This window comes from Engystomops pustulosus, chromosome 5 (assembly GCF_040894005.1).
Source record: "Engystomops pustulosus chromosome 5, aEngPut4.maternal, whole genome shotgun sequence".
Taxonomy (NCBI): domain Eukaryota; kingdom Metazoa; phylum Chordata; class Amphibia; order Anura; family Leptodactylidae; genus Engystomops; species Engystomops pustulosus.
The window spans coordinates 204,675,398-204,687,805 of record NC_092415.1 but is presented as its reverse complement, the minus strand read 5'-3'; the positions used below and the strand labels follow the sequence as shown (position 1 = coordinate 204,687,805).

Sequence of the window (12,408 nt, the reverse complement as noted above, 5' to 3'; positions counted from 1 at the left end):
TCTTGTGTCACCCCCTCATCCTCATAGACTGTAAGCTCTTGTGTCACCCCTCATCCTCATAGACTGTAAGCTCTTGTGTCACCCCCTCATCCTCATAGACTGTAAGCTCTTGTGTCACCCCCTCATCCTCATAGACTGTAAGCTCTTGTGTCACTCCCTCATCCTCATAGACTGTAAGCTCTTGTGTCACCCCTCATCCTCATAGCCTGTAAGCTCTTGTGTCACCCCCTCATCCTCATAGACTGTAAGCTCTTGTGTCACCTCCTCATCCTCATAGACTATAAGCTCTTGTGTCATCCCTCATACTCATAGACTGTAAGCTCTTGTGTCATCCCTCATACTCATAGACTGTAAGCTCTTGTGTCATCCCTCATACTCATAGACTGTAAGCTCTTGTGTCACCCCTCAACAAGTCCTCTTTATGGGACTGTTCACACGCTGCAGTTTTCGTGGCCGTATGAAGCTTTAAAGAGATTTTATGTTTTTCACTATATTTTATCTATAAATTACTAGAAGAACCCCATTAGAGAGGTAATTGAAGGGTTAATATCTGCGGCCGCTGCGCTGTGTGTGGCCCCTGATCCCCGCGCCCGGGGGCCACGTACCGTATATACACAGTGCGGCCCCTCACACCGGCTGCTGCGTGGGATCAGCCCGGGCTCTCTGCCGCTATTGGCTGGAGGCGGGCGGCACACGGCGGGGATGAGCGCAGCTCCGGCCCGGGGGATGGACGGGGAGCGGCGTGTGGCGGCCGTGCTGCCGGCCGGGGGCAGCGGGGAGCGGATGGGAGGCTGCACGCCTAAGCAGTACTGCCCGGTGCTGGGGAGACCGCTAATCAGCCGCACACTGGAGGCGCTGGAGAGGTGAGCCCACAGGAAAGCTCGCAGGCTTCAAAGTGCTCAGTCACTACTAGGCCTCACCCGCTGGAAACGTGATGCCCATAACAACCAATCAGCACACTGCTTGTATTACCTTTTCGGAAGGTCGAACATAAAAAGTGAAGTCTGATTGGTTGAAATAAGCCACGCCTTCACATCTAGGATGCCCCAGCAGCCTATCACATCACTGCTTTTAAGGATCGTTTGCTATAGGCAGTTGCTTTCCTTTCCTCACAAGCGACACTAGAATTGACCAATTACAGTCTAGCTTGCATTTTTATGGTGCAGGTTAGCAAATGAAAGCTGCAGTATGATTGGTGGGTTTATTGTTATTGTCCTCTATGGAATAATAGATAATTGCTGATAATTCATGAAAATAATGATCTTGCTTCATTGTTCCATGAGTAATCTCTGCAAATAATACAGAAAAGGTAAAAAATGTCACACACAGAAGCGAGAGCCATGTACACAGAATACACTGCCTATTAGACAGCTTCTATCTGTGTTCCCCCACAGAATGCTCCTATTGGAGTAAGTCCCATCTTAGCCCGTGGTCACACGATCCGCTAGCGTTTATAACGCGACGCTAGCGCACAGGGGGCGGGCCGCTAACATCACGCGTGACTGCGGCCTGATAATGGTGATGCTACACATGGAGTTTTTGGTCCGTTTTTATGCATGCGTTTTCAAAAAGCATCCGTTTTGGAAAACGCATGAGTTTTGGAGCATTTACTATGCGTTTGGCTGCTTACAACCTATGTATCTATTAAGATAATTGGGAACAATGGACAAAGGCGTAAACGCATATGCGATCGGGCCGAGGCCCACCCCTTGTGCGATAGCGTCGCATTATGAATGCGACGCTAGCGGAACGTGTGACCGCGGCCTTAAAGTGTGATATCAGAGTGAGTTTGATGGCTCATTGTGCCCCCCAGCTGTAGCCAGTGTTAGGTATTATCCCTGTCGAGATTTCTAATCATCTCCTGCACTTGGAGAAGCTGCAATCCTGGAGTTTAAATCCATATATCACAGTCCTGCTGCTACTTCTAACATACACAAAGGTCTGAGTATACATTTATCCAGGGACAACATCTCTTACTTGCTGCAGAGAGCACAGCAGTTTGAGGACTTGCATCCAGGGCACTTGGAGAGGCTACAATTCTGGAATATAAATCAATATATCACAGTCCTGCTGCTACTAATAACATACACAAAGGTCTGAGTATACATTTATCCAGGGACAACACCTCTTACTTGCTGCAGAGAGCACAGCGGTGTGAGGACATGCATCCAGGGCACTTGGAGAGGCTACAATTCTGGAATATAAATCCATATATCACAGTCCTGCTGCTACTAACACCATCATACATAAATGTACATATAAAATGTTAAGAACAGATCGTTCTTTTCATACATAATTTTTGTATCTTGTTACATTCTTGTAGCTCTCCCTACACCCTTTATGTTCCAGGCCTCCCAAAGGACCTGCACTCTGCAGCATCACGTAACAAGTGCAATGTGACGGCTGAACTGCTGCCATCGCACCTGTGCTGTAAAGTGGAGGGATCAAGGATCCACCAGCTGTCACTCTCCTACCCTCATATTCTGCAGCTCCTCTTGATAGTGTATTTGGATCTATGTGACACTACATCTCCTAGCACCTACTAACACACAATAGCCTTTCAGGACATGCTGGGAGTTGTAGTTTGCACAGTTCCGTATTTGAATCGCACATCTTATTTTGCAGGGTTGGGTGGATTTCAGACATTGTGGTGGTCGTGGCTTCCGAGAGCGCTGACTTGATGAAGAATATAGTCCACCGGTACGGACATAAGCGGGTGACGCTGGTGGAAGGAGGCGTGACAAGACATCGCTCCATCTTTAATGGTCTCAAAGCGTTTATGGGAGATCACACTCTGGGAGCTGGACTTCAGACACCGGAGGTGGTGATAATCCACGATGCTGTGAGACCATTCGTGAATGAAGAGACTCTGCTTCAAGTTACAAACGCCGCCAGACAGTATGGGGTGAGTCCTTGGGAAGAGGGATCTAAAAACCAAGGGACCGGACAACCAATTATGCTGTCTAAACTGAAGTTTAGACAGCATACTAAATTTCCTCACATCGCATGATTCCAGGGTCCTCCTAGTTTTTGTTTAGGGAATCACAATGATGATGAACGATTCAAAAGCGATTGCAGCACCCAGTGAATGGCCACTGCAGCTATTTTGTACCATACTGATGCTATTGCTATCGCCAGGGTACTGCTAAAAGGCAGGACAAGAATATTGCCAATGTGAGACCTCATGCCACTCACCCTAACACAGGCTGCTCTTGTGTGACGCTATATAATCCTATGTTTCAGAATATAACTACTATAATACTGCCCCCTATGTACAAGAATATAACTAATATAATACTGCCCCCTATGTACAGGAATATAGCTACTATAATACTGCCCCCTATGTACAGGAATATAACTACTATAATACTGCCCCCTATGTACAGGAATATAACTACTATAATACTGCCCTATATGTACAGGAATATAACTACTATAATACTGCCCCCTATGTACAGGAATAGAACTACTATAATACTGTCCCCTATGTACAAGAATAGAACTACTATAATACTGTCCCCTATGTACAAGAATAGAACTACTATAATACCGCCCCCTATGTACAAGAATAGAACTACTATAATACTGCCCCCTATGTACAAGAATATAACTACTATAATACTGCCCTTTATGTACAGGAATATAACTATTATAATACTGCCCCCTATGTACAGGAATATAACTACTATAATACTGCCCCCTATGTACAAGAATATAACTACTATTATGCTGCCCTCTATGTACAAGAATATAGCTACTATAATACTGCCCTCTATGTACAGGAATATAACTACTATAATACTGCCCCCTATGTACAGGAATATAACTACTATAATACTGCCCCCTATGTACAGGAATATAACTACTATAATACTGCCCCTATGTGCAAGAATATAACTACTATAATACTGCCCCCTATTTACAAGAATATAACTACTATAACACTGCCCCCTATGTACAGGGATATAACTACTATAATACTGCCCCTATGTACAGGGATATAACTACTATAATACTGCCCTCTATGTACAGGAATATAACTATTATTATACTGCCCTCTATGTAAGAGGAATATAACTACTATAATACTGCCCCCTATGTACAGGAATCTAACTACTATAATACTGCTCCCTATGTACAAGAATATAACTACTATAATACTGCCCCCCAATGTACTAGAATATAACTACTATAATACTGCCCCCTATGTACAGGAATATAACTACTATAATACTGCCCCCTATGTACAGGAATATCACTACTATAATACTGCCCTTTATGTACAGGAATATAACTATTATAATACTGCCCCCTATGTACAGGAATATAACTACTATAATACTGCCCCCTATGTACAAGAATATAACTATTATAATGCTGCCCTCTATGTACAAGAATATAGCTACTATAATACTGCCCTCTATGTACAGGAATATAACTACTATAATACTGCCCTCTATGTACAAGGATATAACTACCATAATACTGCCCCCTATGTACAAGAATAGAACTACTATAATACTGCTCACTATGTACAAGAATAGAACTACTATAATACTGCCCCCTATGTACAAGAATATTACTACTATAATACTGCCCCCTATGTACAAGAATATAACTGCTATAATACTGCCCCCTATGTACAAGAATAAAACTACTATAATACTGCCCCCTATGTACAAGAATATAACTACTATAATACTACCCCCTATGTACAAGAATATAACTACTATAATACTGCCACCTATGTACAGGAATATAACTACTATAATACTGCCCCCTATGTACAATAATATAACTACTATAATACTACCCCCTATGTACAGGAATATAACTACTATAATACTGCCCCCTATGTACAATAATATAACTACTATAATACTACCCCCTATGTACAGGAATATAACTACTATAATACTACCCCCTATGTACAGGAATATAACTACTATAATACTGCCCGCTATGTACAGGGATATAACTACTATAATACTGCCCCCTATGTACAGGAATATAACTACTATAATACTGCCCCCTATGTACAGGAATCGAACTACTATAATACTGCTCCCTATGTACAAGAATATAACTACTATAATACTACCCCCTATGTACAGGAATATAACTACTATAATACTGCCCCCTATGTACAGGAATATAACTACTATAATACTGCCCCCTATGTACAGGAATCGAACTACTATAATACTGCTCCCTATGTACAAGAATATAACTACTATAATACTGCCCCCTATGTACAAGAATATAACTACTATAATACTGTCCCCTATATACAAGAATATAACTACTTTAATACTGCCCCCTATGTACAAGAATATAACTACTATAATACTGCCCCCTATGTACAAGAATATAACTACTATAATACTGCCCCCTATGTACAGGAATATAACCACTATAATACTGCTCCCTATGTACAAGAATATAACTACTATAATACTGCCCCCTATGTACAGGAATATAACCACTATAATACTGCTCCCTATGTACAAGAATATAACTACTATAATACTGCTCCCAATGTACTAGAATATAACTACTATAATACTGCCCCCTATGTACAGGAATATAACTACTATAATACTGCCCCCTATGTACAGGAATATCACTACTATAATACTGCCCTTTATGTACAGGAATATAACTATTATAATACTGCCCCCTATGTACAGGAATATAACTACTATAATACTGCCCCCTATGTACAAGAATATAACTATTATAATGCTGCCCTCTATGTACAAGAATATAGCTACTATAATACTGCCCTCTATGTACAGGAATATAACTACTATAATACTGCCCTCTATGTACAAGGATATAACTACCATAATACTGCCCCCTATGTACAAGAATAGAACTACTATAATACTGCTCACTATGTACAAGAATAGAACTACTATAATACTGCCCCCTATGTACAAGAATATTACTACTATAATACTGCCCCCTATGTACAAGAATATAACTGCTATAATACTGCCCCCTATGTACAAGAATAAAACTACTATAATACTGCCCCCTATGTACAAGAATATAACTACTATAATACTACCCCCTATGTACAAGAATATAACTACTATAATACTGCCACCTATGTACAAGAATATAACTACTATAATACTACCCCCTATGTACAAGAATATAACTACTATAATACTGCCCCCTATGTACAAGAATATAACTACTATAATACTGCCCCCCATGTACAAGAATATAACTACTATAATACTACCCCCTATGTACAGGAATATAACTACTATAATACTGCCCCCTATGTACAAGAATATAACTACTATAATACTACCCCCTATGTACAGGAATATAACTACTATAATACTGCCCCCTATGTACAATAATATAACTACTATAATACTACCCCCTATGTACAGGAATATAACTACTATAATACTGCCCCCTATGTACAATAATATAACTACTATAATACTACCCCCTATGTACAGGAATATAACTACTATAATACTGCCCCCTATGTACAATAATATAACTACTATAATACTACCCCCTATGTACAGGAATATAACTACTATAATACTGCCCCCTATGTACAATAATATAACTACTATAATACTACCCCCTATGTACAGGAATATAACTACTATAATACTGCCCCCTATGTACAATAATATAACTACTATAATACTACCCCCTATGTACAGGAATATAACTACTATAATACTGCCCGCTATGTACAGGGATATAACTACTATAATACTGCCCCCTATGTACAGGAATATAACTACTATAATACTGCCCCCTATGTACAGGAATCGAACTACTATAATACTGCCCCCTATGTACAGGAATATAACTACTATAATACTGCTCCCTATGTACAATAATATAACTACTATAATACTACCCCCTATGTACAGGAATATAACTACTATAATACTGCCCCCTATGTACAGGAATATAACTACTATAATACTGCCCCCTATGTACAGGAATCGAACTACTATAATACTGCTCCCTATGTACAAGAATATAACTACTATAATACTGCCCCCTATGTACAAGAATATAACTACTATAATACTGTCCCCTATATACAAGAATATAACTACTTTAATACTGCTCCCTATGTACAGGAATATAACTACTATAATACTGCCCCCTATGTACAGGAATATAACCACTATAATACTGCTCCCTATGTACAGGAATATAACTACTATAATACTGCTCCCTATGTACAGTAATATCAGTACAATAAGATTTGCCCTGGTTGCAGGGTTGTAGTAGTTTAGCAGTCATAGAGTATCAGTAATGTCTATCCGGTAGTGAAGGTGTTAATCCTCTGTATTGCATCCAATCATTTACCTTTGTTCACATGGCACAGCACATTGTTTGGGAATTAAAGGGATTTTCAAGGGCACTGCTCTTTCTGTGGGCATTCATTGTACTTTATCAGTCAACTATGGCTTCAGCTTCCTTCTCCAGACATAACCCTGTGAGTGCTTGTTGTGATTCCTGCCCGGGACATACAATGGGATTCAGACGGCTTTCAGTGTCGCTTATTTACTGGGAAGAATGCGGGTTTCACTGGTGTCGTCTCAGCCCGGCTTCAATGATTTCCTCTTTCAATTACCCTTGTATAAACTGTGTCCTGTTTGTCTGCTTGTAGACGTGGCCCTAAAAACCACATTCCTGGAGGCTTCATCTGTGCCAGCCTCAGGTACTTCTACTGAGATGATGTTATGATATTGCATTTTTGGGCAGGTTAGTTGTTTGGGTTATTTGTAGACAAATGATTACACTGCTCATATACCGCGAGCTGCAAGTATTGTCATGACTAGTTTTGAGTAAACCTGTTTAAGATTGGAGCTTCCATGTCCTGTGTGTCCTGACACCTTTCTATCATAGCCAGCAGTGGTCAGGGGTCAGCATGGGCGCTCTGACCCCTCTGTGACTACACCCACCATACACAGTGAGCAGCCATGTCCTGTGTCCTGACACCTTTCTATCATAGCCAGCAGTGGTCAGGGGTCAGCATGGGCGCTCTGACCCCTCTGTGACTACACCCCCATACACAGCGAGCTGCCATGTCCTGTGTCCTGACACCTTTCTATCATAGCCAGCAGTGGTCAGGGTTCAGCATGGGCGCTCTGACCCCTCTGTGACTACGCGCCCCCATACACAGCGAGCTGCCATGTCCTGTGTGTCCTGACACCTTTCTATCATAGCCAGCAGTGGTCAGGGTTCAGCATGGGCGCTCTGACCCCTCTGTGACTACACCCCCCATACACAGCGAGCTGCCATGTCCTGTGTCCTGACACCTTTCTTTGATAGGGAGCAGTGGTCAGGGGTCAGCATGGGTGCTCTGACCCCTCTGTGACTACACCCCCCATACACAGCAAGCTGCCATGTCCTGTGTGTCCTGACACCTTTCTATCATAGCCAGCAGTGGTCAGGGGTCAGCATGGGCGCTCTGACCCCTCTGTGACTACACCCCCCATACACAGCGAGCTGCCATGTCCTGTGTGTCCTGACACCTTTCTATCATAGCCAGCAGTGGTCAGGGGTCAGCATGGGGGCTCTGACCCCTCTGTGACTACACCCCATACACAGCGAGCTGCCATGTCCTGTGTGTCCTGACACCTTTCTATCATAGCTAGCAGTGGTCAGGGGTCAGCATGGGCGCTCTGACCCCTCTGTGACTACATTCCCCATACACAGCGAGCTGCCATGTCCTGTGTGTCCTGACACCTTTCTATCATAGCTAGCAGTGGTCAGGGGTCAGCATGGGCGCTCTGACCCCTCTGTGACTAGGCCTCCCATACACAGCGACCTCCTTTTATGAGTCTGTATAACTATGAATTACGTTTGAATATAACCTTAAACTCTTGACAGCGGAGAATAATTTCCAGATTTGAGTTTAGGAGGGAAATACTTGAGATTTTTTGAGGAGGGGGGTGGTAATATTATGTGGTAATGATATGTTGTTGTGTGGTCATTTATTAACCTGTGACCCCTATCTGACGCTCTTTAATGAGGCTTGTTACGGCAGGCCTGGACTTGTGGTGACAACATTGATATGTCAACTTGCCAGGTTTTTCATGATCACTCATGTAGTAAAAAGGTAATTTATAAAGAATCGCCAGTCTGGACCAAAAATGGTGGGAAAATTACTAAATCAGCATCTCCTTATAGGGGCCTTCCCAGGAATCATGGAAAACCCCCTCTAGACCATAAATAAGGGTGTAGTTCTGTGGTTTCCTGGTCTTTGGGACTGGCGGTCTCCCGGTCTTTGGGACTGGCGGTCTCCCGGTCTCTGGGACTGGCGGTCTCCCGGTCTCTGGGACTGGCGGTCTCCCGGTCTTTGGGACTGGCGGTCTCCCGGTCTTTGGGACTGGCGGTCTCCCGGTCTTTGGGACTGGCGGTCTCCCGGTCTTTGGGACTGGCGGTCTCCCGGTCTCTGGGACTGGCGGTCTCCCGGTCTCTGGGACTGGCGGTCTCCCGGTCTCTAGGACTGGTGGTCTCTGGGACTGGCGGTCTCCTGGTCTCTGGGACTGGCGGTCTCCTGGTCTCTGGGACTGGGGGTCTCCTGGTCTCTGGGACTGGCGGTCTCCTGGTCTTTGGGACTGGCGGTCTCCCGGTCTCTGGGACTGGCGGTCTCTGGGACTGGCGGTCTCCCGGTCTCTGGGACTGGCGGTCTCTGGGACTGGCGGTCTCCCGGTCTCTGGGACTGGCGGTCTCTGGGACTGGCGGTCTCCCGGTCTCTGGGACTGGCGGTCTCCCGGTCTCTGGGACTGGCGGTCTCCTGGTCTTTGTAACTGGTGGATTATGTGATAGTGGATAGTGGATTGCTGATCTTCGGGACCGGCGATTTCCTGGTCTTCGAGACTATTGGTCTTCTGGTCTTCTAGAATGGCCATCTCTCGGTCTTCGGGACTTGTAATTTTTGAAGGACCGGTGGTCATGAGAACTGCATTGGCCAATTAGAGGTCTCAGGAGGCAACATTGTAACTGGTCACCAGAAAGGGTCGTTAATATTTAAAGATTTGATTTCATTTTGAACAAAACTTGAAATCTCCGTTTAGGACCAGTCTCTGTGACTATTGATGTATTGATCTTCGGGCTGGAGGCGGCTGGGAGGACGCGGCTGTTTTCTGGGTTAGTGATCCCGCTGATGATATATAATGTTACCTGGGAGGTTATTGCTGTTTTCCTGTAGTAGACATACCTTCCTTTTATCTCGCCATAGCCGGCACCAGCCCTGAAAAGCGCAGCAAAAGTCTGCCGCTCCTTTAATGTCAGACTACAAACAAGTAATTCTTTCCTGCCCCAGTCTCCATGCAAGCGATTTTCTGATATTAAGTCTGGCAGAGCCGTCACATGAAGTCACTTTCAGACGTCCGCGCTATTCATGTCCCGGATAGATGGAGTCATTGTACCTGGGGTTAATGAATACTTTGTGAATGTCGACCATCCAGCTCCAGGATAACATGCGTCACACACATGGAAGCTCCTCATTATCGCCCTAATTACTAGATACACATATAACATGGCGGGGTATTGCTTCCCTGACTGTCACAATTTAAAGAGCCGGTACACCTGGAGGTCACCTGATATCAGACACATTTTTTATATAACATGAAGTGAACAGGGAGTTCTTTGCACTTTCTTATCCCTTTAAATATCATTATATTCAGGCAATGGGTGAAAACAGAGAAAAATTGTAAAGCGCTAAGGAATATGATAGTGTTATATAAAGATTATTATCATAGCATTCGCCCACATCTCTTGGATCGAAGTGCGTCTTTAAGTTTGGTATGCCTTTTTATCAGAAAATCGATGTCCTAAAACAGAAGCCACGCCCCTACATTTTGAGACAACATTTCAAAAATCCATGAGTATTGTCATGGGTGCTCCTCGGTGTGCCCCAGCGCCCCTGCGCTGTGTCTTACCTCTCCTCGTTCCTGATTCCTGTGCGGCGGCCGTGCGTGCTCATTCCCATCTCCTAGGGCGCGCATGCTCTGGCTTCAGAAGATTTAAAGGGCCAGCGCACCGGTAATTGGAAATGGATAAAGGCCGGTGTCTCCCAGCATTCCCTGCTGGATCTTAGTGCTTTATGCCATCGACAAAGCTTTATCCTGTGCCTATTGCTTGTGATTGGATTCCCCGATGTGACCCCGGACCTGTTCCCGTTTACGCTCCTCCGCTGCCTGCCCTGACCTCCTGCTCTGCCCCAGACCCCGAACCGTTCCCGTCTGCCTTTACCATCCGCCTGTCCCCGACCACGAGATTGCCTGTTGACTTTGTACCACAACCTTGGCTGCCACCACGGACAAGTCGCACCTGTGAAACGTCCTGGGGTACACTGCCGCAGCAAGACCAACGCGCTTTGTGACGGGCTCTGGTGAAAACCCGGTGTCACTCAGACTCCCGGCCAAGGTGTCCGCTTGTGTCATCGTCTGCGGTGGTCCAGGGGGTTCACTAACCCAGAAGCCTGACGAGTATTTTCTAGGACGACTCTGAAAGGAGAACATAAGGTTATTCCCTGCCCGTGTCCCGGGGCTGCTGGAGTGGTGGACTCCTCATAAGCAAGTTCTAGTAGCTTACATTTATCAGAATGACCTTTCAAAGGAGTTTCCAATATAACAAAATGGTACAGGGTCTGTAAATGGGGGGCTTAGTCTGGGGTCTTTTTTGTTACACTGAAATCTGGTATTCAGTGGTCCTGGGTCTGTATATGAGAGCCAGGTCTTCTCTTGGATTGGTTCAGAGGGCAGAGATGTTGGTCTGGGGTCTTTATATAGAAGAGTCTGTATAGGAGAGAGTGTGGGGTCTGTATAGGGTCTAGTCTGAGGTTGCATAGTTTGGTTTGCGGTTTTCAGGTTGTAGGTATAAGGTAGGACTACTGTCTGTATAAAGGGGGGATTTGTGATCTCTTTAGGGTCTGGTTTGAAGTCTGTGTATGGTGGAAACTGTTCTGCAGTCCGTATACTGGGGGGTTGGTGTAGGATGTGTATATGCTGGGGTCTTGTGGTGAGTTGTGCAATGATTTTCATTCCCATCTTTGCCATCTCCCCAATGTCACCTGTAAGAAGTTGACAAGTATATACACTCACCGGCCACTTTATTAGGTCCACCATGCTAGTAACGGGTTGGACCCCCTTTTGCCTTCAGAACTGCCTCAATTCTTCGTGGCATAGATACAACAAGGTGCTGGAAGCTCCTCAGAGATTTTGGTCCATAGTGACATGATGGCATCACACAGTTGCCGCAGATTTGTCGGCTGCACATCCATGATGCGAATCTCCCGTTCCACCACATCCCAAAGATGCTCTATTGGATTGAGATCTGGTGACTGTGGAGGCCATTTGTGTCCAGTGACCTCATTGTCATGTTCAAGAAACCAGTCTG

At 44.4% G+C, this 12,408-nt stretch overlaps 1 protein-coding gene across 4 annotated transcripts in view; it reads left to right on the top strand.

Annotated features, from left to right (window-relative positions):
• The first annotated feature begins 616 nt into the window (after positions 1 to 616).
• Positions 617 to 12,408, top strand: part of CRPPA (CDP-L-ribitol pyrophosphorylase A) — a 158,804-nt gene continuing 147,012 nt past the window's right edge. Inside the window, exons 1-2 of one of the 4 annotated variants that reach the window (XM_072154394.1) lie at positions 617 to 863; positions 2,626 to 2,905. In XM_072154394.1, the coding sequence (XP_072010495.1) occupies positions 703 to 863; positions 2,626 to 2,905 (441 nt within the window). In that variant the 5' untranslated portion in view covers positions 617 to 702. Of the gene's footprint in view, positions 864 to 1,224; positions 1,310 to 2,625; positions 2,906 to 12,408 lie in introns of those variants that run through there. The other 3 variants (XM_072154393.1, XM_072154392.1, XM_072154395.1) reach the window with 3 other exon arrangements.